The sequence below is a fragment of the Pelophylax lessonae genome, assembly GCF_965119305.1.
Source record: "Pelophylax lessonae genome assembly, chromosome: 1".
Lineage (NCBI taxonomy): Eukaryota > Metazoa > Chordata > Amphibia > Anura > Ranidae > Pelophylax > Pelophylax lessonae.
The window spans coordinates 55,524,237-55,549,877 of record NC_138768.1 but is presented as its reverse complement, the minus strand read 5'-3'; the positions used below and the strand labels follow the sequence as shown (position 1 = coordinate 55,549,877).

General features: G+C 43.9%; 1 protein-coding gene across 1 annotated transcript in view; it reads right to left on the bottom strand.

Moving 5' to 3' along the window:
- Positions 1-5,561: 5,561 nt before the first annotated feature.
- The window catches only part of ME2 (malic enzyme 2), a 55,950-nt gene continuing 35,870 nt past the window's right edge, over positions 5,562-25,641 (bottom strand). Inside the window, exons 12-15 of the mRNA XM_082275517.1 lie at positions 22,082-22,184; positions 20,419-20,489; positions 10,441-10,539; positions 5,562-5,862 (exon numbers count right to left, since the gene is read on the bottom strand). Coding sequence (XP_082131643.1) covers positions 5,698-5,862; positions 10,441-10,539; positions 20,419-20,489; positions 22,082-22,184 — 438 coding nt within the window. The 3' untranslated portion in view covers positions 5,562-5,697. The remainder of the gene's footprint in view (positions 5,863-10,440; positions 10,540-20,418; positions 20,490-22,081; positions 22,185-25,641) is intronic.

Genomic DNA, 25,641 nt, shown 5'->3' with positions numbered 1-25,641 from the left:
AGTGGGCCCCGAGGACCGGAGTTGAGGACCACTGCTCTACATCCATTCAAAGTGCAAAATTTACACAGGATCTATCAGCTCTAAAAAGCAGGGGGTGGAGAGCTGAAGTTACATCAGTAAGGCAAAATCTGAGAGCCGATTGGAGGGAAGGAACACACCCCCCTTCACACAGCACACAGGAACAGAGCTTAGGCTGTCATTCAGCTGGGGCTCCCTCCCCTGTCACCATTTTTCTCTTGGGGGTCAGGAAAACTTGTCAAAAGTGAAGGAGGCAGCATACAGAAATGACACTTCGTGCTCTGGGTTGAGACAAGTACACACTGTAGAGGGATATGCTTTGTTTATATTTTAAAGTCTGAGGTTTACAACCACTTTAAGGAAAACGTAAAATTAAACATGAAAAAGCAAACATTTTCTAAACACATATACATTTTTAAAAGCATCACCCTTTATAATGATACGCAGCATTTTTCCATGTATCTAAATGCAATGTGCTTTAGTATTTTTGATTATTTTTGTGTAGTGGCTGTGTTTTTTTGCGCTGTAGAATGCAGCACAAATGACAAGCATCTGGTGTAAACATGTTCCCACTTAAAGAATTTTACTTTTATTGTATAACTGATTTACTCACTGTTCACCGGGGATGCTGACTGCACTGACAGAGAGGCAGTTATTAGAGTGCAGACTTTAAACACTTGTCGACCGCTACTGCGGCGGTCAGCCCCTCCTGGGCAAAGTGACGTACCGTTACCTCGCTCGCCCATGAGCCTCTAGGGGGCAAGCGCGCGCAGCTGGAGGCGCTCTTCCGCCCCCGCTCGTTCCCTCACATCCACGCGCGAGTGACCGGCGGCTCCGATGTCCGACGGCCACTCGCAATCTCCCGCTGGAGAGGGAGAAAGGCAGACGGCTGATGTAAACAAAGCCGCCTGTCATTCTCCCTGGTGTAACTGGAGATCATACGATCCTGCTATGTAGGATCCTATGTCTCTGTGGTTACATCACAAGCCACGCCCCCCCACAGTTAGAATCACGCCCCTAGGGACACACTTAACCCCTTGATCACTAATAAAGTTAACCCCTTCCCTGCCAGTGTCATTTTTACAGTAACAGTGCATATGTATAGCACTGATTACTGTAGTAATGTCACTGGTACCCCCCCAAAAGTGTCAAAAATGTTAAGTCAGGGGTCCGATCTGTCCGCCGCAATGTCGCAGTCCCGCAAAAAAAAAAAAAAAAAATATTGCAAAAATATTGCAGACCGCCATTACTAGTTAAAAAAAAAAAAAAAAACAATAAAAATGACATAAATCTTTCCCTTAGTTAGTAAACGCAATAACTTTTGCGCAAACCAATCAAAATACGCTTATTGCAATTTTTTTTTTACCAAAAATATGTAGCAGAAAACAAATTGGCCTAAAATGTTAAAAAATTTTTGATTTTTACATTTTAGGGGGGGGGGGGGGGATTTCATATAAAAAAAATTTGAAAAATATTGTTATTTTTTCAAAATTGAAGCTCTTTTTTTGTTTATAGCGCAAAAAATAAAAACATTGCACAGGTGATCAAATACCACCAAAATAAAGCCCTGTTTGTGGGGGGGGGGGGGGGGGAAGGACGTCGATTTCATTTGGGTACAGCGTCGCATGACCGCGCAATTGTCCGTTAAAATCACGCAGTGCCGAATCGCAAAATAGGCCCTGGTCTTTGAGCAGCCAAATCCTCCGGGGCTTAAGTGGTTAACTGAGTATTATCTGACCATCATGTCAAAAGTTACTCGCAGATAAAATTCTCAAAAGCCTAAAATGAAAACTCACCAAAAAAAAAAAAAAAACATTTCCTATTTGAAAATATTATTGAGAAAGAAAGAGTAACTTGAATACTTCATAAAACACTACAACGCACCAATTCAATAGGCTGATGCAAAGAACACCCAATTATATAAGCCATTTCACCATTGTGAACTAAATTCTGATTGGCTAGCGTGGCTTACTTTACATTGCACACCATTACTGCCCTTTGTACTACTTTACACCAAAAGCATGTCTGACACATGTAGACCAATCCTCATTCAAAAATAGTTAGAACAGGACCGATTCAGTATCAATAGCGCAGCTTGATATCTAAAGAAAATGATCACTTATATAAAGACAGTATAACCCAAAATCTGTGTAGTCTTCTAACCTGTTCATGCTTCACCGACGGTTGCATGAATACCCATTCACATGGGTAGCCTCTACTACAGTATATTAAATTTGTCCAGCAATGACCAATTTTAGGCACAACGCAAGGAAGTGCATGACGCTACACAATGCGGCGTAAAACGCATTGCTAAACTCTAAACAAAAAGTACACATTTTGGAACAACTGGTCAAGAAATCGACAAAAGGATATCTTCATTCAACTTTGCTTGTTGATCTGATTCTCATTAACACTCAGTGGAAATGTTTTTTGGAACACCTGCTTAATAACAGAAATAGCCTACCATAATATGGCGGCTGCAACTCAAAAAATTATTATGGAGGCGGTCAAGAGGTTCAGATATTTCTAACCCTTCATGCACTAGTAACTCGAGAGTTTACAAAGAACAGTGCCAAAAACATAAAAAAAGTCAAAAGACTGTAGCACAGGGGTCTTCAAGCTATGGCCCTCCAGTTGTTCAGGAACTACAATTCCCATCATGCCTAGTCATGTCTGTGAATGTCAGAGTTTTCCAATGCCTCATGGGAAGTGGTTTCACAACAGCTGGAGCTAGTTTGAGGATCCCTGCTGTAGCAGAAGGACAGTTCTGAGAACATACAACATTGTGGAACCTTGAAGTGCAGCAGAAGACCACAATGGGTTGCACTCCCATCAGCTAAGAGGTCAAGAAGGCTAGCGTGGGAATGGGACCACCAAAACCCAACACCAAGGCTGAAGATTGTGGTGACAAATTTTGAATGGAGATGGGAAGTACAGAATTTAACATGGTCCACATGAATCCTTTGGGATGAGGTTCACAGCATTGATGGGTGACCAACCAATGTGAAGGAAGCATGAGATGCTATGAAGTCAATATGGACTGAACCTTATTAGGCCTATTGTACAAATAGCTCTCTGAAGAAAAAGGTGGGGGGGGGGGGTAGGTGTACCTAATAAAATGGCCATTGAAGGTATAGGTATATAAAACACTTTCACATGTCTTGCCCCTTTCCAGTAGGTGACTGGTAGACCCAACCAACACCTAATAAAACACGTGTGAAAGTTTCAGAAACTTGGAGGAAATGTGAGATCGATTTCTGACTCTGAGTGAAGGGTTTTCATACCATGGAATGATTGTTGGCAGTTACAGCATTCCAGAAATCAGAGACCTCCTGAGTTCTTCATACCACTAGCCTCAAGAGTTTACAAAGAATGGTGCCAAAAACATAAAATAGTTCTGAGGGTAAAAAGACCTTGTTAACAACAGAAGTCAAAAGACTGTGGCAGAAGGACAGTTCTGAACATACAACATGGTGGAATCTTGAAGAGCAGCAGAAGACCACAATGGGTTGCATTCCATTCAGCTAAGAGATCAAGAAGGCTAGCATGGGGATGAGACCACCAAAATCTCAACACCAAGTCTGAAGATTGTGACAAATTTCAGATGGAGATAGGAAGGACAGAATTTAACATTGTTCCACATGGGATGAGGTTCACAGCATGGATGTGTGGCCAACCCATGTGAAGGAAGCATATGATGCTATGAAGTCAATATAAAAATGGAACCCCCTTACCAAAAAAAAAAAAATCAAAAGAAGGTTTCCAGCACCTTATTAGGCCTATTGAACAAAGAACTCTCTAAAGGAAAAGGGGGTTATAGGTGTACCTAATAAAATGGTAATTGAAGGTATGGGTATATAAAACACTTCCACATGTCCTGCCCAATTCCTGCAGATGACTGGTAGACCCAACCAACGCCTAATTAAATAACAAATGTGAAAGTGTCAGAAACCCGGAGTCTTTTTTTGAGTCGGTTTTGATACAAACCCCTTCTTGTTAGTAATCTCAATGGCAATCAGCCTTAAATGGCTGACTACACATCCCAACAGGATGCACTGCTCTGCAGAGCAAATATTAACGCAATGTTCGATTATGTAAAATGAAAATTCACATACATATACAATTCTCTTGCTGCCAAACTTTCACAGTTTGGATTTTTTTTTTTTTTTTTGAACAGGTAAAACTGTTTAGATTTTTAATAGATATGAAAAATGGATGGTTGGTGTCAAAAGGTTTAAACTACTGCAGTAAAGTAAAAAAATTAAATAAAATGCCATTAAATTACATTTTACAGAATGCAGTATACCATACAGCACTACAGCATAGGTTCTTTAACTGATAAAGCCCAACAATGCATGCTGGGAGATCTTACCCATAAGGCTGTAGTAAAGCTATGCCTGCACTACAGTATATATATAATATATATATATATATAAATAAATATATAACTGTAAAACCCTTTATGCTCTTATAACATATAGGTATACCATGCCATGTAAAATTTGCAATATACTTTATATATTAAATTAATCTGTGTGCATTTTCTTTGGAGTTGTGCAAATCATGGGAGGATATTATGAGGTCAGGCCTATTCAGTAAAGCAGGGTAAACACGAAAGGTAATACCCAAAAGTGTAAGATCTTATAGCAACAATCGCCCTTTACTTTACTTGAAGCCTAAAGCCTGTACACACACTATTCATTTTTTTTTTCCTTCAACCCAGCAGGTTGATTGGGAGCAGCCGCTGTACTAACTATGCAATGTTAGTACAGTAATCTCCCCACTGAGCTATTTTATTCTGACAAGGGGGACGGCCCTCCTACCAGAACACACCGGTCAGCGCTCTCAGCCATTGGCTGAGAGTGCTGATTGGATGCCGATCGGCAGACCTTTTTCGGTCATGCCCCTTCGACAGAAGCAGGTCGCCAACCATACACACGTGTTGAGCTTTGGCCCGTATGTACGACCCTTAACCCCAGGTTTCTTGTGACTCTAAATAGTTGGTTTGGACCAAGCTGGTCCAAACGAGTTATTTGCTTCAATTAATACATGTGCCAGCTGGGAGCGCTGTATAAACCATTTGTGGCATCATCTTCATACAGCATTCAGCGCTGTATTTTGGTAGCGGGATGGGGACTTCCCGGGCCACTCCCGAAAACTAAAGTTCTGGCTAAGCGCTGTTGATCCATTCACAGCAAGCATTGTCTTCTATGAATGCAAGGCATCTCCTAATTGGCTGGGGTAGAGATTGTGATGTCACCCACCCACTTCTCCATCTCAGCCAATCAGAGAAAGCCTTGTATTCATTGAGGAAATAAAAGGCTTTCTGTGAATGGCTGAGCAGCGCTCATCCCAACTGTTCCAGTTCAGTTTTGTGCATCCAAAACGCATTAGGTACACAGGTAAACTTGCATAAAGTCTCACTGCCTGTGTGCCTTAAAATCACATTAGAAAACGCAGGTAAATCGCCTGGTGGAACATTGTATTCTGAAGTAAAAGAATCTATTTTGGACTTGACATTCAGGTAATGCGACAGATTATTTTTCCTCTGTCAAGGGCAGCATATTGAAATATGGGAGCTGTAAAAGGCACAAGAAAATTGAAGGATGGAACCCAATTTTCATGCATGATCATGTATGAAGTGATCCCTCAGGATGGAAGAAGAGTCAGCTTGCCGGGTTAAAACATTTTGTGAGGCTTGGATGCGTACTCTGGCCAGTCATAGACGTCTGGTAAGAAGGAGTCGTACTCTGTGCTCCACACTTTGGAACGCACGTAGGCATTCTTATCTAGCGGCTCTGGGTACTGGAAAGCCATGCCATTTCTGTACACAAACTCCATCACCTGAAAAACAAAATAAAATGAAATGGACAAGTGGAATGCATGAGCTTTGATCTATACAGAATCTTAAATAGCACTACTGTTCAAAAGCTATACCCCCCTGCAAATTTAGTGTCTAAAGTCACTCAAGATACAATCCCTGCTTGCTACACGGCTCAGATTTATTTTCCTGGAATGTCTGGAGCAGCTGGCTGACCTACCAGCTATATTCCTATGGCTGCCTCTATCCTCAGTCTTCAATCTATACAGAAAACATACACCACCCACGCTCGACTGCAAATACAGCTTCTCGTGGCTAACCGGTGCTCTGGCTAGAGCAGGAGTCTTCAAACTATGGCCCTCCAGTAGTTCAGGAACTACAATTCCCATCATGCCTAGTCATGTCTATGAATGTCAGAGTTTTACAATGTCTCATGGGATGTGTAGTTCTGCAACAGCTGTAGGGCCGTAGTTTGAGGATCCCTGGGCTAGAGTGTCTCTGCTCACAAATAGCAAAGTCCATAGTAAGTTCAAGCCTGCCGATCATTAGAATCCACAAAATGCAGATCGTTATTGGCTACATTCTAAAACAGAGCTTAAGTTACGCGTTTCGGCTGCAGCAGCCTTCCTCATAGCATGATGAGTAATGCTGCTACAGCCAAAATGTGTTCGATTGATGCAAGTTGTGTTTTTAATAGAGCCAATGAAGATCTGCATTTCATGGATTCTAAAGAGCGGCCGGCTTGAACTTACTATTGACTTCCACCTAGACCTGAAAAAAAGGGATGCCGTGGGGTTGATCTACAAAAACTGGAGAGTGCAAAATCTGGTGCAGCTGTGCATGGTAGCCAATCAGCTTCTAATTCAGCTAGTTCCAATTAGGCCTTTTTCAAACAGGCTTTCTGATCAGGTCCGTCTGTCAGTTTTTCAGGCGGACCGGATCGGATGCTCCATGTATCTCTACGGGGCAGCGGATGTCAGCGGTGACATGTCCGCTAACACCTGCTGCTATCCGATCCTGTCAGTAAATTCCAGACGGATGGAAACCCTATTTTCCATTCAACTGGAGGATCGGATGAAAAACGGACAGGCGGTCCGTTTTCATCTGATCTCCCATAGAGGATAGCGAGGATCTGACAGCTCCACTCTGCAAAGTAAGTGGAGACGGAGCGGTCATCCGCCTGCTAAGCAGGGAACAGCGGATCGATACCCCCTATGCAAAAATGGAGTCCACCGGGCGGGAAGCCCATGTGAAAGGACCCTTAGGCTTTGACAATATGGCCCGGTTCACAATGCTGCGACATACGCTCCTAACTTTAGGAGCACATGTGGTGTGACATGTATAAAAAAATGGTTCCCTATGAGAGCCGTCTTAACTGGTCTGACACAAGTCGGTCCGACTTTGAAAAAGGTTCCTGCTCTACTTTGGTCCAACTTCAGCCCATTCAATATCACTGAAGTTGGATCATCATCTTAACTGATCCGACCTTGGCATGCGACTTGTGTTCTGAGGATCTTGAAGGGGAATCCCACGCCAAAATTAAAAAAAAAAAAAAAAAAAGAAGAAGAAAAAAAGAAACACGGCATGGGGTTCTCCCCAATTCCATACCTGGGGGAAAAAAAAAAAATCGGGAGTCGGCAGTCAGGAAGAGGCCCTTGTCCCCATCAACATGAGTACAAGGTGCTTTGGAATGGGGGGCGTAGAGCACCCCCCCCATGTTGAGGGCATGTGGCCTGGTATGGTCGGGGGGGGGGGGAATGCTAGGTGCTCGCTCGTCCCCCACCTTTCCTGACCTGCCGGGCTGCATGCTCGGATAAGGGTCTGGTATGAATTTTGGGGGGACCCCACGCTGTTTTTTTTTATTTTCTATTTTGGCGTGGGGGTTCCCCTTAAAATCCCTACGCAATTTTTTTTTGTTTTTTAATGTTGGCATGGGGTCCCCACCCTCAAGACTCATACCAGACTTAAAGGGCCTGGTACTGTCAGATCAAAATTGGATCCTGTTATTAACCACTTGCCGACCGCCGCACGACTATCTACGTCGGCGGTCAGCCCCTCACAGGCAAAGTGACGTAGGTCTACGTCACTAGCTTGTGAGGGTCTAGGGAGCGAGCGCGCGCCCCCGGAGGCGCGCTCCCGCTCCCGAGTGGTCAGGGACCCCCCCGCGCGTGTGACCGGCGGACCCGATGTAAACAAGCTGCCTGTCATTCTCCTCGCTGTATGAGAGCTGATCATCTGGATCTACTATGTAGATCCGTTGATCACTCTGCATACAGCTGAAGCCCCAGCCAATCACAGTTAGAATCACGCCCCTAGGGACACACACAGCCCCTCCCTCTCAAATAAAGTTAACCCCTTCACTACCAGTGTATTTTTACAGTAACAGTGCATATGTATAGCACTGATTACTGTAGAAATGTCACTGGTAACCCCAAAAGTGTCAAAAATGTCAGTCAAGGGTCCAATCTGTCCGCCGCAATGTCGCAGTACCGCAAAAAAAATCGCAGATCGCCGCCATTACGCGTTAAAAAAAAAAAACAACAAAAATGACAAAAATCTTTCCCTTACTTAGTAAACGCAATAACTTTTGCGCAAACCAATCAAAATACGCTTTTTGCGATTTTTTTTACCAAACATAGGTAGCATAAAACAAATTGGCCGAAAATTTTAAAAAATTTTGATTTTTACATTTTTTTTTGGGGGAATTTCATATAAAAAAAAGGGAAAAATATTGCTATTTTTGCAAAATGGACGCTCTTTTTTTTGTTTATAGCGCGTGATCAAAAAATCGCACAGGTGATCAAATACCGCCAAAAGAAAGCTCTGTTTGTGGGAAAAAAAGGACGCCAAATTCGTTTAGGTACAGCGTCGCACGACCGCGCAATTCTCCGTTAAAGTCACGCAGTGCCGAATCGCAAAATACCCCCTGGTCGGAATGGGGGTAAAATCTTCCGGGGCTTAAGTGGTTAAAGTCGCATGTAAGTCGCTACAGGAAGTTATAGAGCAAAGTCAGAGCGGAAGTCGTCCGACTTCTATGTCGGAGCAGTGTGAACCCGGCCTAAAACCTGTAAGCGGTTTCTATGCACAGCGGCACCAGATTTTGCACTCTCCTGTTTTAGTAAATCAACCTCCATGTGTATCCAGGTTCAGAGTATCAGCCTCTGCGATTCTCACATCACACAATCGTGATAACATAATGCAGTTCACTCACTAATATGACTTGCTCTTGCTGCCTTTTTTTTTTTTTATCTGTGAATGACATTTAAAGGGTAACTAAACCCAGGAACAAAAATCTATCAAAGATCACCAGTCCTTCGATGTGATGGCTGCATTCATTTTCTTTTTTTTTTTTTTTAGACTTTGTTATCTTCACCTGATGATCCTGGAAGTAGCACACCTAGGGTGACAACGCTCACTCACTGTGCTGTATATAGATGGAATAGTGTCACTGTATGTTACTGTGGATTTGGACTTATGAAGACGCGGTCATCATAGGACCATTGTTGGTCCTCTGCCACCGCCTGTTGCGGTCATTATCTATACCTGACATACCAGTGGCTCCTTTGCAACATTACCGGAGGTGCAGGCCTCCAAAACTAGTCATGGTACTATATGCTGGGGGCTGGGCGGCCGCTCTCCCCCTTTGGGGCGCAGGATGTTCCCCTGGGGGCGCCAGAGGGGGTGTGGCGGGGCTCTGGCCGACTGGTACTGATTTAGTTCACAAGGAGAGGCAGCACTGTATTTTCAGGTGTGTATGCCACAGTTTTTGGTTACCTGGCAGGCCATGTCAACTGTTTTGCACTGTTCCATGTTTTCTTGTTCCATGGTTATTGACTGTAAGGGTCCTTTCACATGAACGATCAGATCCGCCTGTCAGTTTTTTAAGTGGATCTGATTGGATCCTCCATGCATCCCTATGGGGCAGCGGATGTCAGCGGAGATCTGTCCGCTGACACCCGCTGCCATCTGCATCCGATCCGTGAAATCTGGATGATGGAAACCCTATTTTCTATCCGCCCAGCGGATCGGATCGGTTCGGATGAGAATGGACAGGCGATTGTTCGGGGGAAAAAATGAAGTTATATCAAGCAAAACTGAAGTTTTTAGGATGTGTATCTTGCATTCAACAATCCAGCAGCGATTGGAGTCTATGTAAAAGGCAGAAAGCATGCAAAAATCTTGGATAGAGTGGGGCAGGGTGAAACCCTCTGCTGAGTTTTTTTGTTTTTGCAGTCTGGGTCTCTCCCTGCTTGAGAGATTCACCCCATCTTTTTCCTGATGATGCCCCCAGAACAGAAAGTAGGGGGGGGGGGGGGGACTACATTTTGCAGTTGTCAGGAAAGCAAGAGCCGAGTGGAAATCTTCCAATGTTCTGGTGACAACTCTCTAAGTTGGGAATACAATAACATTAGGAGGATTTCCTTTAACTCCCTATTGCGTCTTCAGCACAGAAAGTAAGGGAAAAAAGGGAAATCTCCCCGGCAGGTGAAAAAAAAAAAAAAAACTGATGGAGGATTTATCAAAGCCAAAATTTTTGGCCATACATACACTTTATTAGTGTGATGTGACCCGGAACAAGCAGCAGAATAATTGTCACTTACTTTAACAGCGATACATAAGGAGACCTCACGGATGTTGGACAGCGGTGGGTACAGACGGCCCTGATCCAGCTCTTCAGCTGTTAGCTGTTCTGCCAAAGCCTATGGAAAACAGTTGATGAAATAACAGATTAAAAACTAACAAAACTATTTTTTTTTTATTTTCAAATTTTAATTTTTTAATTTTATTAGAAAACGAAAAGGATTTTACATTTCATAGGATAACAGCCAACTAAAGTAATATACAACAAGAAAATGCACATTTAGGAGTAGAAATATTTATCTTTATCCCCATCCTAACTTATGGTGGCCTGTTTTCTCTCTTTTCCCATGAAATGTCATTTTTTATACAATACAGCCTCTTGCCTCAGCCTAACTTTCCATTTCTCTTTCTTTTACCCCTCCCTACCCTTTCTTCCCCCCATAAACAACAACTATACCATCACTCCCCTAAATAAAAAAAAAAAAATAAAAAAAAAACCCAGAACCCTCCCCCCCTTCTTCTCAATTCCAATGGCAAACTTCTCGAACTTCCTTATTACTTTACTCTCTAAAGGCCCGTACACACGTACCGATCGTCGGCCGAAAAGCGTCGGCCGACGACCGATCTGCCGATTGTACGCTTGTTAGTATGATGCCTCCAACAGCCGTCAGCGCACATTCGGCCGAAAAGAATCTGTCTTGCAAGCATTAAAATTTTTGTATGCCGACACCAGAGCGGCCGATTGTTCGCCAGTCAGTACAGAATTCGGCCGACAGACAGCAGATTTGCAAGACTGGGCATTCACAAAAGAAAAAACACACGGAAAGTTAACCATTACATGACATCACTTCTGCAGTCGGCGGACAAAATTCTTGTGCAGTCTTTGCACTTTTCAACAGACACCGACAGCCCGGGGACAAAAGACGGCCGATCGTTCGCCGACGATCGGTACGTGTGTACGGGGCTTAAGAGTCTTCCCTTCTTCAGAGAGGATGAATACATTCCATCCCTCCCATGTCTGTCTATATCTCTCTCTATTATGGTTTGCTGTTAGGGTCAGATCTTCAATTTTATTTATTTCCTCCACTTTCTCTATCCAATCCCTTATAGAGAGTGGAGTATTTTTTTTCCACCCCAAAGGGATACATACTCTAGCTGCATTTGCTAAGTGACTTATTATTGATCTTTTGTATTTTTTTGTTGACATTGTTGATACCTGTAATAAGAAGAAGGTGGGATCCATTTGGATCTCTACCTCCGTAAATTTCTGCATTATTCTTCTAATTTCCTCCCAGAATCCTCCTATTTTAGAACAAGTCCAAAATATGTGCATCATTGTACCTATTTCCTCTTGACAGCGCCAACACCGATCTGATGTATTAGAACAGATACTATTCAGTCTCTGAGGAGTGTAATACCACCTTGTTAAGATTTTAGAATTTGTTTCTTGTATTTTGGTGCATATGGAGGACTGAAAAGCCCGATCTATTATTTTTTGTTGCTGCTCCGAGGAAAAGGTACAATTCATTTCTTCTTCCCATTTACTTAGATAGGGTAATTTAGCCTGGTCTTTAGGTGTCACTAGCAAATTATACATTTTAGATAAAGTATGACTTAAGGTTCCTGTTTCTTTTTTTTTTTTTTTTTTATTCGATTCTATACCTATTATTATCAATAAATGGTAAAATTATTTAAAATAAAACCGTAAAAAGTTACCGTATATACTCTAGTATAAGCCAACCCGAATATAAGCCGAGGCACCCAATTTTATCACAAAAAAACTTGGAAAACGTATTGACTCGAGTATAAGCCTAGGGTGAGAAATGCAGCAGTTACTGGACCCAACTGGACCACCACGAGACACAACACAGGGACTGTGGGCATGGTACAGGAGATGGTTCAGGCATGGCACAGGAGATGGTTCAGGCATGGCACAGGCGATGCAGTGCTGCGGGCATGGTACAGGAGAATCTCCAGTACCATACCCACAGCACTGCATCTCCTGAGGAGATGCAGGGGCTGCAGAGGAGTCCCACTTACCTTTCGGTGAGACGCCTTACATTTAAAAATAGCACACGTCACCGCGCATGCGCCGTCTGCCCAGGAATAGACGAATATGTACGGGCTTTCCTGAGTGGTGGCGGTGCATGTGCACTGACCGGGGAAAAGTTAAGCGAGATCGTGACTCGAGTATAAGCCTAGGGGGGCTTTTTCAGCATAAAAAAACATGCTGAAAAAGTTGCCTTATACTCGAGTATATACAGTATTTCATGAAAAGTCTATAAAAGTCCACTGTGCCAAATTTCAAAGTGATCCAATCTCGTGAAGAACTTGTGCATCAAATTTAAATCTGAGTATTCTGTGATCAATATCCGCCCATCCACCATGTGTCACTTCACACACTGATAAACAACAACAGAAGGGCGCACCGACCTCGTGCATTACCACTAAAAAGGTTTATTAAAATCCGAAAACAACATACAATTAGTCAGTAGCGCACTTTGGCTCTGAGGAAGAGGGTCCTCCCTCGAAACGCGTCAGCCCAGCCAGACATTTGTGGACACCAGTACGTCATCCAGTACAGGGGCTTCCTGGTTATTTTGGAGATGATCGGTTCCATTGTGTTTTATGTGCGCAATCATCATTTGTTTGTGAGTACAATGCATGTTGTTTTCAGATTTTAATAAACCTTTTTAGTGGTAATGAACGAGGTCGGTTTGCCCTTCTTTTGTTGTTGTGTGCATTTTGGATGCCCTTAGTCCTGGGGGGGGGGGTTGGCAGGACCTAAGTGGTGCATACAAAGACCATATAAGAACACTTATCCTTTGTTACATACCACCCGAGCGCAGGAGAGTTTTTGTTTGTCACTTTACACACCCCTGTGCCCCTTTTCGGTGCTCTTTAGATGGACCCCACTGACATTGTAAGGTCAATCAAGGCTAAAAGTGGTTGTAAACCTCAGGCATGAAATATGAATAAAGCATATCCCTCTATAGTATGTACATGTATCAATTAAGAGCACTAAGTGTTATTTCTGCTGGCAGCTTTATTCCTTTGCTATCAGCATTTATCACTTATGAAAAGTTTTCCTAACACCAAGAAAAGAAAGGTGACAGGGGAGGGATCTCCAGCTGATTGACAGCCTCAACTCTGTTCCTGTGTGAAGCGTGTCCCTTCCCTCCAATCAGCTCTCAGAGCTCTCCTCACTGAGCCCTGCCATGCAGGGTTTAATTTCAGCTCTCTACCCCCTTTTCTGACAGCTCAGACAAGCATATAGAAGACTACAGATAAACAGATCCAACTTATGTAGGAGGATTTGTTTAATCTCTGTGTATCACCCAAGTATAGTCCCTTCACTAGGTATATGTAAGGGTTTACAAACACTTAAAGTAGTCCAATCCTCCTCTGCTCAAACAATCCCGCAAATATTTCCCATGATTTTCATTTTATAAAAAAGATACAAACAAATGGGCACTGCCCCTACCTATAACTGGCCTTTGCAGCAAGGAGCACATGGAAGGGTGACGTATGTCAAACAAAACCAAAGAAAATTCCCAGCTAAACTTACCAACCAGCCTGCAACCAACTGAATTATCCTGTATTAGTATGTATTAAAAATAGGGTTTTAGTTTGCAAACATTTGCAAATACATGTGTAAGCTGCAGGGCCACTTCATAGTACCTCATTATTATCTGCAGTCCCAACTCTAAAATTTGAGAGCCTCCATAGGTGAAGCACATGCATTATAATGGATAGGCAGAGGGCAGGTGAGCCTGGAGGGAGCCCACCCCTCCCTAAAGGCACAGGGGCACCCTGGACACCCAGCATATAGCACAATGGCAGCAAAGGTGTCCAGTGCCACAGATTTATAAAGAGAACACCGTCTGCAGCAGCCTTGCTCAACCTTTTCAACACAGAGGAACCCTTGAAATAAAATTTCTGGTCTCAGGGAACCTCTGCTAAAAATTAAACATCTACAACTCATGACACATTAATGTGACAGTCAGTGGGAAGAATGCTCCTTACTCTCATCATTGGGAAAAATTACCCCCTTACAGATAGCTAAAAGGAACAATGGTGTCATTGGGTACTTATCTGAGAGGCAGAAATTGCCCATTTCTAAAGGAAAAAGGAACCCCTAGAAACCTCAGGAGGAACCCTAGGGTTAAGAAATCCCGATCTACAGGCACAGGTACTCATCTTCTGGTATACAATTTCCTAACCATCAAGCTGAACACAATCAAAAATGTGTTTGTCAACCTTCATATCTTATCGGAAGCGGTTAATGGAGGAACTCAACAAGTTTCCTAGGCCAATGGCCTGCTTCTTCAAGAGGAACTCAAAGATAAAGGTTTAGGACACATGGCAATCAGAACGGAAAAGCTGGTAACTGGAGTACCCTGACCTTTTTCAGGTAACTGGAGAACGACAGATGACATTGGACCCATTCATCGCCGTGTCAATGCGCAATGTTAAATGCAATGAATTGCAGTGACATCAATGGCACCTCAATGCACCATACAGTAGCAGGCAACTCCCCTGTACTGCAGCATATCAGAATGCACATGCCACACTTTATAAGTGGGTTGTGTGTGTATTTGAATTTCATTACTGCAATACACGTTAACAGGTTAACCATGTGCAGTAATGTACTGCTGGCAACTGAATGGGCCCTTAAGGAGCAGTAGGGCCAAAGCTCTTTTGGCCCTACCTTTCCTGTGGGTCAGAGGAGTGCCGTTCATTTTGCACTCCTGTGACCCATATTCAACCGACAGGAAGCTAAAGTCCACTGTCGGCTGACATCATTGAGCCGCTCCAAACTCTGAAGAGATCCCGACTTTAATGTTGGGATCCACCCAGATGTCTCACGGGCAGTTGCCTCAGTCTCTCGGCAAGCTGCTGAAAGCCTGAGCCAGTCCCCTCTACAGCCAATCACTCCAGGGAGCGCTGGAGGGGCAGAGCAGAGAGCCGGGGGACTAACAGTCACTGCTCTTTGCTCACTGAAGACCAAGAACTAAGTGACCAGTGGTCTTTGATCGCTCAGTTCTCAGTCTTAGAGGCAGCAGGCGGGGATAGATGCTGCATCCACCTAGGTGAGTATGACTATTTTTTCATATTCCCATACTTCTCTTTTAACCACTTAAGCCCCGGAGGATTTTCCTGCTTAACGACCAGGGGGTATTTTGCGATACGGCACTGCGCGACTTTAACGGACAATTGCGCGGTCGTGCGACGCTGTACCTAAACGAATTTGACGTCCTTTTTTTCCCACAAACAGAGCTTTCTTTTGGTGGTATTTGATCACCCGTGCAATTTTTACTTTTTGCGCTATAAACAAAAAAAGAGCGTACATTTTGCAAAAAACAATATTTTTCACATTTTTTATATGAAATTCCCCAAAAAAAATGTAAAAATCAAAATTTTTTAACATTTTCGGCCAATTTGTTTTATGCTACCTATGTTTGGTAAAAAAAAAAAATTGCAAAAAGCGTATTTTGATTGGTTTGCGCAAAAGTTATCGCGTTTACTAACAAAGGGAAAGATTTTTGTCATTTTTGTTGTTTTTTTTTTTAACGCGTAATGGCGGCGATCTGCGATTTTTTTTGCGGTACTGCGACATTGCGGCGGACAGATCGGACCCTTGACTGACATTTTTGACACTTTTGGGGTTACCAGTGACATTTCTACAGTAATCAGTGCTATACATATGCACTGTTACTGTAAAAATACACTGGTAGTGAAGGGGTTAACTTTATTTGGGAGGGAGGGGCTGTGTGTGTCCCTAGGGGCGTGCTTTCTACTGTGATTGGCTGTGGCTTGAGCTGTAAGGACACTGATCAACGGATCTACATACTAGATCCGTGTGATCAGTGTCTTTACAGCGAGGAGAATGACAGGTGGCTTGTTTACACAAGCTGCCTGACATTCTCCCTCTCCCCCGCCGATCGCCGAGTGACCGGCGGACATCGGGTCCGCTGGTCACACGCGCGGGGGGGGGGGGTCCGTGACCACGCCTCCACGGGCGCGTGCTCGCTCCCCAGAGCCTCACAGGCGAGCGACGTAGACCTACGTCACTCTGCCTGTGAGGGGCTGACTGCCGCAGTAAATATACTGTGAGCAGTCGGCAAGCGGTTAAAGTGGACTTGTGAGAACAAAAATATGGAAGCCACCATTGATTTTGATTTAAAAAGGTGCAGGCTATGGGCTCAGCATTAGGGGCAGACAGGGACACTTCCCCTTATCGTGCCTGTCCTTACATTCTATGAGCTTCCCATCCCCCTGATCCGCCATCAGAGGTCCAGGAATACCTTGGTCATTATGGGTGAGAGGCCTTCAGGGATATTCCCCTTACCATTGCCAGCCTTTGCATGCTATGTGCTCCACACAACCCCAATCTACCACCGAAGGTCTAAGAAAATACTGGTCATAACCTCATGAAGAGCTGTTGACATGACATGCCCACACAAGGACACTTTAGCGTGAATACAGAGCTGATGCCCTAAGCTGCTAACCTTATAAAGAAGAGCTGAGGACAAAGATCCCAGCGACAGACATGCATAGAAATCTAAGGGCTCATGTACACTGCTACTTGTAAACGGACATTTTTGAGCAGTTGGGCGTTTTTTTCAGAAGCCCCTGAACCCACCTCTATGTTATCTTATCTGTCCATGTACACAGGGTCGTTTACAGTCATTTAGAGCACAGGTGTCGAACACAAGGCCTGCGGGCCGAATGCGGCCCCCCAGGCCATTTCATGTGGCCCTCGCACCTCACCTGCAGCTGTGGCATCCACCTTGTCTCTGCCCCACCTTGAGAGCACAGAACTCCTTTGCCAGATCCTGCACTCCTCTGTGCAGCTGCAGAAATGCTCATCTTTGTCCACCCCCCCCTTCTTAGCAGTCCGCAGCAGAGAGGGCAGAACTCCTCCTGCAGATCCTGCATCTCTCTGTGCAGCCGCAACACCCCCTTGCCTTTGCCTCCCCTGGTCTCAGCATTCAGCAGACTCTGGAAGCTGACTCCAGCCCTCCTCTGGTTCTTCTGCAGACCCTGCACTTCTTCCCAGATCCACCCTCATCTTCTTCCTGGCAGTAGCACAAGGTAAGGGGGGCGCATTGTGATGTAATGAAGGGTGGGTGACTCTTGACTGATGGTGGGGGGGTTCTTGAGCTCCCATGTTAGGGTGTAAGGGGGTGTGGGGTGCTCTGGACATCTAATCCTACAAATATAACCGGCCCTTTGAGGGCAACCATAATGCTGATGCAGCCCGCTATGAAATTGAGTTTGACACCCCTGATTTAGAGACAGTTGAGTTCAGTGTCGTTTTGTTATTACTGAATTTGCGTTCAAGATGTTCAGAACATGTGTTTACCGGCGTTCTAAACGCAAAAACGTGACCGAACGCGATCGCTCGCGTTTTTCCATTTTAAAGGGGAATGATTTTTTGACCTCTAGAAACGGTCCTGAGCGCAAACGCCTGCTAAACGCGGCTGCAAGCGGGACACAACAAACGTTTTAAACGTCCTTTAAATTCCAGAGTTCAAAGGACTTTTTACAATGTCCCGTGTACATGTAGCCTTACTCTGCAACAAACTACTTACAGCAGTTTTAAAAGTTCTTGGGTGTCATTTGTATTTATCCTCACAGAAAGTAAAATGGGTCAAGATAGGAGAGGTCAGGAGAGACTCAACTAGCTTGTAATCTCCTTAGAGGAGCAGAAGGTATTTTTATCTTAATGCATTCTATGCATTAGGATAAAAAGCCTTCTGTGTGTAGCAGCCTCTCCAGCTTCCCCTAAGTTGCAATATTTTATGTCACACGGTATTTGCGCAGCAGTCTTTCAAGCGCAATTGTTTTTGGAAAAAGGCCAATTTAAAACAAAACAGTAAAGTTAGCCCAATTTTTTTGTATATTGTGAAAGATGATGTCACGCCGAGTAAATAGATACCCAACATGTTACGGTTTAAAATTGCGCAAACTACGGTACTTAAAAATCTCCATAGGCGACATCTTAAAATATCTTTTAACGGTTACCTTTTTGGAGTTAAAAAGGAGGTCTTTTGCTAGAATTATTGCTCTAGCTCTGATCGGGGCGATACCTCACACGTGTGATTTGAACACCGTTTACATTTGCGGGCACGACTTACGTATGCATTTTCCTTTGTGCACAAGCGCACGGGGACAGGAGTGCTTTAAATTATTTTTTCCTCATTTTTTTTCACAGTTCCTTAAAAAAATTAAATAAAAAAATCTGATCACTTTTATTGCTGTCACAAGGAATGTAATGTAAACATCCCTTGTGACAGTATTAGGCAGTGACAGGTAGTCTTTATGGAGGGATCTGGGGTCTAAAAGACCCCAAACCCCTCCTCTGCACTTTAAAAGTATTCAAAAAGCCAAAAATCTGCATTTTTGAGCCGGATTTTTGAGATGTACCCTCCCGCTACCTTTGATAATGGCCAAACGGCTGCTTTGCCGTATGGGTTGTTATCATTAGAGAGGCGACCACTGGCTAAAAAAAAACGGTACCGGTAATCACCCCGGTACAGAGAGAAAACAAAGAAAAGGCGCCTCTGAGTATGGACTGAAGGAGATTTTATTTAAACAATAACATAAAACTCACATTAAAGTTCGTGAGATGGAGCATATCAGATGCCCAAGGGAAAACGTCAGGAGAAGATAGAGCTGTACTGGTGTCTTCCCATTTGTACCGCTGGTTCCGGCCAATGATGTCAAGCGGTGGACTCCCGGATGGGAGCGAGGACTGAGATGCACGATGGAGGGCAGTGCACTCTTCTGATGTCACAAGTCCGCGACGCGTTTCAGAGCATGTGCAGTAGGTGGAAAAGACACTGCGCGCTCCTTTTTCAAGCTCACCCCGGTACTTCCACTTCAAGCCAACGTACAGGTACATTGGTTTGCGGGAAGTGGTTAATTATACATGTGCAATGCACAGGTGTTTATTCAAGTACCCCCCATATATATTGGGCTGCTTTGAGGCACAGTACAGAGCTCTCCCTGGCTGGGAGTGTTGTTCCTTTTCCTTTTTTGATCTGGTGGCCTTGAGATCTGGGAGACATATATGGTGAACGGTAAGTTCTAAATTTTTTTTTTTAGTGTTAGTGATTTTTTTTGAAGGAGAATTTTTCACTCTCTCTCCCCCCCCCCCTTTTTTTTTTTTTTTTTTAAATCTACTTTTTGAGTTGCTGTTCTGCCATTTTTGCTTTCAGTTCCATTGTGCATTTTTTACTGGGAGGAAGCTCTGCCTCACTGCATAAGCCTCATTCTCTGTTGGGGGACTACATATATCCCATATACAGCAAAAAGACATGTGGCCTGTTGGGTGTTTCTCTGTCCCTGCCTATTGGAGGGCTGTTGACCTCACAGGGAAACTGGCAATTTATTTCAACTTATGCAAGAATAGTTTCAACTATTTTTTTTGTGCTAGAATATACCAATTTGGAATGCAAATTATGGTAGAATCTTTTACTTTCCAGAGTGGTGATCAATATCCCCGATGAAGACATTCGAAACGGTGTTGGATTGCCCTTTCCATGCATTGCTGTTATCTACCTAAGGAAGTGTACTTACCTTAGGGAGTGTGCAGCCGTTTATGGGGGTATCACCACTGGTATTATGTAGATTAGAACATGATTGTCAGTTTCCATTGATTTTAAATGATAAAGCCTCATATGAGGTTTTCTTTAAGAAACTTTAATAAACATTTATATTTTTATACTCATTTGTTTTCTGCTATATCTGGTTACCTTGTAAAAGTCCCATAAAAGAGTTTTTTTACAATAAGTTCTAGACTGCACATGGATGGACTTCTAAAAGCCGTGCTGTATCTTTTAGCGCTTTGGGAAATCTTTGCAATGTATTATAAGTCTATATGAAAATCAAAGATTAAATACTTACAGGAAAAACCCCCAGAAAAATACAGTTAAAAAAAAACAAAAAAAAAACCCAACTAAAATAAAGCCAATTACAAAATTGCTCACCTTTGCAGCTTCGAGGAATACACGATCGCTTATGTGCCGAACCCCGCTCAGGATAACTGCCAAAGCCACACCTACAAGAGCGAGGGGACATGGCTTAATGACAGCGAAGATAACAAAGGCGTGATTTTGAGTATTTCACTGCAAGTCATTTTTATTCACGTGGCAAGTTTTTTTTCACATACATTATACAATTTTCTTATTCAATTTCCTTTAGATTTACCTTCAACTATGTAGTCCAGAGTGAAATAAATTAAATTAAAACCCGCGCTACTAGTGCTAAATAACTCAATATCTGTGTTACAAATTTAATTAATGCAGCTGCTGTGCATCTAATCTTAGAGAAATATGCAAAATAAAATTAGAACAGCGCTAGCATTTCAATATAAGTGGTGAATACAATAATAATAATTAATATATAAAAACAAACATGTATTGCAAAAATTGGTAAAACAATCCTCATTTGTGATGTGTCCAATAAAGTGCAAGATTATTAATAGTAACAAATTAATAAAACAGTCCTTAAATAATATCATGTCCAATAAAGTGCTCAGGTGCAGAAACCGATCGTTCAAACGGTGCTCGAGTGGCCAGACCCTCTAGGTTCCCTACTCACCACAAATATGAGACTCAAGTGCTTGATAAGATCATAGAAGGCTTTGGCAACCAGGCTTCATGAGATTAAAAAAGTTAAACCACTCCTCTTCCAGGGTTTTATCAATGAATCCATCATTTGGGGCTAGATCCCATCTAAGCCTTCTGGGGGTTACTAAGAGCCTGGTTGCCAAAGCCTTCTATGATCTTATCAAGCGCTTGAGTCTCATATTTGTGGTGAGTAGGGAACCTAGAGGGTCTGGCCACTCACTTGAGCACCGTTTGAACGATCGGTTTCTGCACCTGAGCACTTTATTGGACACGATATTATTTAAGGACTGTTTTATCAATTTGTTACTATTAATTAATAATCTTACACTTTATTGGACACATCACGAATAAGGATTGTTTTACCAATTTTTGCAATACAGGTTTATTTTGCATATGTAGTCCAGATGTCTGCCTGATTGCATACAAATTGAAAGCGGTGGAGATTTGACCTCATATTATACTGTTGTTTCGGTAAATTTAAATTGTGCAAAAGATTGTATAATGTATGGCCAGCCTGTTGGTTGAATTTAGATACATTCACTTGCTGCCTGCAGGACATATTTTCATGACAACATTTTCAATTAGGCTCCTTTCACATGGGACAGACTCTGTTTTGATGAGCGGGGGGGGGGGGGTGATTTGTTTTGATGAGCAGGGGGGTGATTTGTTTTGATGAACAGGGGGGGGGAATTTGTTTTGATGAACAGGGGGGGAATTTGTTTTGATGAACAGGGAGGGAATTTGTTTTGATGAACGGGGAGGGAATTTGTTTTGAAGAACAGGGGGGGAATTTGTTTTGATGAACAGGGGGGGAATTTGTTTTGATGAACAGGGGGGGAATTTGTTTTTGTCCTTTGTGTTTCTGTGCATCATGTTGGTGTAAAACATCTCAGATATATGTATTTTTTTCATTTGTGCATTTAGCGGTTTGCCTTTGGTTTAGCTGAAAGCAATAACATGGTTGTATGATAAAATATTCCATAATAATGAAAACTTATTGAAGCTTTTCTTTTTTCTGTACCTGGAAAAACGTAAGCGTTGTTACCCTGGCCAGGTTTAAAGGATCGCCCGTCACTTAAGGTCACCTTATCAAAGGGACTTCCACTGGCAAATAGACAGCGGCCCTAAAAATAGGAAGAAAGTCATTAATAATGAACAAAAAGGAAAATGATTATCGACTAGAGGAATAGGGAAAAACAAAACATAACTGAGCAGAGGATCTGATTTAATAAGAAGATCTTGTATGAAGACTGCTCCAAGCTGCTGCCTTAACACATTGCAGTGGAATCCACACCCCTGATGCTTTACTATTAATTCAAAGGCTGGCATCAATCAAAACTTCATTTTTAAGATAGTTTAAGGAAGAGTCAGATTTTTTCTGCTGTTTGGAATCATATTGGGAAGATTTTTTTCTCCTCACTTTAAATCTGTGACACCAGAGCAAGGAATGAGGTGTAAGTGTCACCTAAACAGGAAGTAAGTCTGGCTCCCCACTGCACTGCAACGGGTAAATGCCCATTTTTGTCTAGGGTACCATTAAAAATAGGATTTTTGTACTCACCCTAAAATCCTTTTCTCTGAGTTCATTGAAAGACACAGCTCCATATTCTTCACCATAGGGTTATGCTGCCCTCTACAGGAGTAGTACTAGGCAGACAGCACAAAAGCTTGGCTACGCCCCGTGGGTGGTCCTCAGCTAGCATAATCCCCTCTCTGCTTAGAGATACTCAGTTTTGTAACAAGCAGTAACAGAAGCATAAAAACTCCTTAGAGTGATGGGTGCTGTGTCTGTCAATGAACTCAGAGAAAAAGTATTTTACAGTGAGTACAAAAAATTTATTTTCTCTTCCATTCATTTATAGACACAGCTCCATATTCTTCACCATAGGGACGTCCCAAAGAAGTGCCAAACATGAGGGGTGGGCATAACAAACCCACCCAAGGCTAAACACAAGTCAATCCAGGCAATGGTAGCTCAACTAGAACAGGAGCACAACCTGAAATACACCCTCAAGAGGGGAAAAAAAACATACCCTATAAATCGCAGCCCGCAAAACTTTTGCGGCTAAAGAAGGCAACCGCAGGTGCCAAAATATCCACTACGTGAAAAACTTTAAAAAAAAAAACAAAAAGAAAAAAAACGCACCGACGACCAAGTGGCTGCCGTACACACCTGCGCCACTTATGCCTGATTACTTGGCCTTTCACAGCACTCAAAACCAGTTTCTGATCAACACCCCGTTGTACGCCTTCCACATCCCATGATAAAGCGTTCGAGATGTAGATTTCCTCGCCTTCAAAATGGTCGGAAAACAGATGGCACCTGCTCCATGGAGCCCCCAAAGCGTTTGTGGCATCTGCTGGGAGGATCTCACGACCCAACAGATCCACCTCGGGGGTGCCCCACCACTGACATATCCAATGAAACACGTCCAGTCTTCAGACATTGGACCAGGGGGCCTGGTCCCTTCATCGGAAGTAATCTGCACGCTAACATTCCATGCTGGAAATTATGCACAGCGGAGATGGCCGGAATGACCTGTTCTGCCCCCGCAGAATGCCCGACACCTCCAGGGCCACCAACACACTCTTTGTGCCGCCCTGGTGATTCACATAAGCCATGGCCTTGCCTGACTGAATCCCCTGGAGCTGCCGTTCGAAGTTCCAAGACTTTGACAAGCAATCTGGACTCTTCAATGTCCAACAGCCCTGGGCCGAGCACAGCCCCAGGACCCCTCCACCCCCGGACAGACTGGCATCTTTCATGACCAATGTGCAGTACAAGGGGAGAAAGGACTTGCCCTGTATCAAGTTCGGGGAGCATAGCCACCAGACCAGAGAACTTGTGTCGCCTAACACAGACCAAACACAGTCCAGCGACTTGGGATACTCGTCCCATTGACCAGCATCTCCTTTTAAAAGGAGTCCCATGTAGAGCCGTACAAACTCAACCGCCATCAGGCCCAACAATCGCATACACGCTCGAAAGGACGACCACCTGTGGGCTAGCAACAGTTGAATCGCAGCACGCAACTTCTGCAACAGCTTCAGAGAAAGGAACACTCTTGCCAGAGCTAAATCCAGAATCAGCCCCAGATAATCCAATCTCCTGTTCGGAACCAGGGCAGACGTCTTAAAATTCCGAAACCACCCAATCTCCCGCAAAGTCTGGAGAGTAATTTCCACACCGGCCATCAGAGTTGACGGAGACTCCGCTTGCAAGAGGAGGTCATCCAAGTACCCTAGCACAGCAAATCACCCGCTGACGCCGCAACGCTAAGACCGGGGCCAACACCTTAATGAAGAACCGAGGAGGGGAGGCTAGACCAAAGGGTAACGCCACAAACTGATAGTGCTCCTTACTCACAGCAAGCGGAGAAACGCTGATGCCGGGTGCAAATAGGAATGTGAAGATAGGCATCCTGACATCTAAGAAGGCAGGGAAACCGCTTAATGCAGGGATGCCACGGAGGTCCAGAATCAGATAAACTTGCCTTCCTTCCTGGGAATCAATGAAAGGGTATAAATATAACCCCCGAAAAACGTTGCAACACCGGAACAGGGATGAACACACCCTGGATTAACAAGTTCTGCCCTGCCCACAACAGAGCTTGCAGCCGATCCGGGGGCAGGTGCACATTGGTAGGAAGGAACCTTTCCAAAGGACAAGGACGTGGGACCCACTGGTTGCTAAACCGGCAAGGCCACGGCCCCAGAACCAGCAAAGACGTCCCCCCATGTAAGATATGGATAGGGCAAACCTTCATGTCGAAAGGGCCTCGTCAGCAGGTCTGAAGACGCCTGCTCCTTGATTGCCAGATCAAGGCTGCTAGAAACCTCTTGAAGAGGCTTTTAACCTGTTTCTTAAGTCCCTGGGGGACGTAAAACTTCTCATGGGTTGAAAAGGAAGTCCCACACCAGTGGAAGGAAGGTACTCTCCCCCTCCCCATCAGACTCCTAATAATGTCATCCAGGGTAGCCTCGAACAGGTGCTCGCCCTGAAAAGGCAAAGGCAATTCTGCCAGAACAGTTTCCGAGGTGTGATCTAAAGACCTACATTTCAGCCACAAAATACGCCTAAGCACCACTGCCGAGAGAGAACTTAGAGCCCCACAGGACCCACATCCAAGTATGCACCACAGACAAACTGCAGACCATGAACCAACCGATCCGCCAGTTCACCATAGGCAGGGGGAAAACCGATCGCCCCCATTGGTCAGACACAAAATCGTTGTCCAACCCATCAGTGTCTGAGACACCAGAGCGGAGGTCAAATCAGGCACTAATAAGGCACCAGCCATAGTAAACATGCACCAGCCCTTAGCGATTCTGCTTGCCGGTCAGCGGGAAACCTAAAAGTCCGTGTCTGCTCTGAATAATCTGAGCGGACATGGACCAGTCATCAGCCTGCTCTGCTCCAATCAGCAGGGGGTGAACATGCTCGCTGCCGAGTCAGACCCATAGCTCTGCAATCACCAAAGCTCATGCTCCTGGTTAATAGACGAGCTCTAAGTAGAGGGTGTGTCCTCCCGGTTATTAGGAAAGCTCTCAGTAGGGGGTGTGTCCTCCTGGTTAATAGAA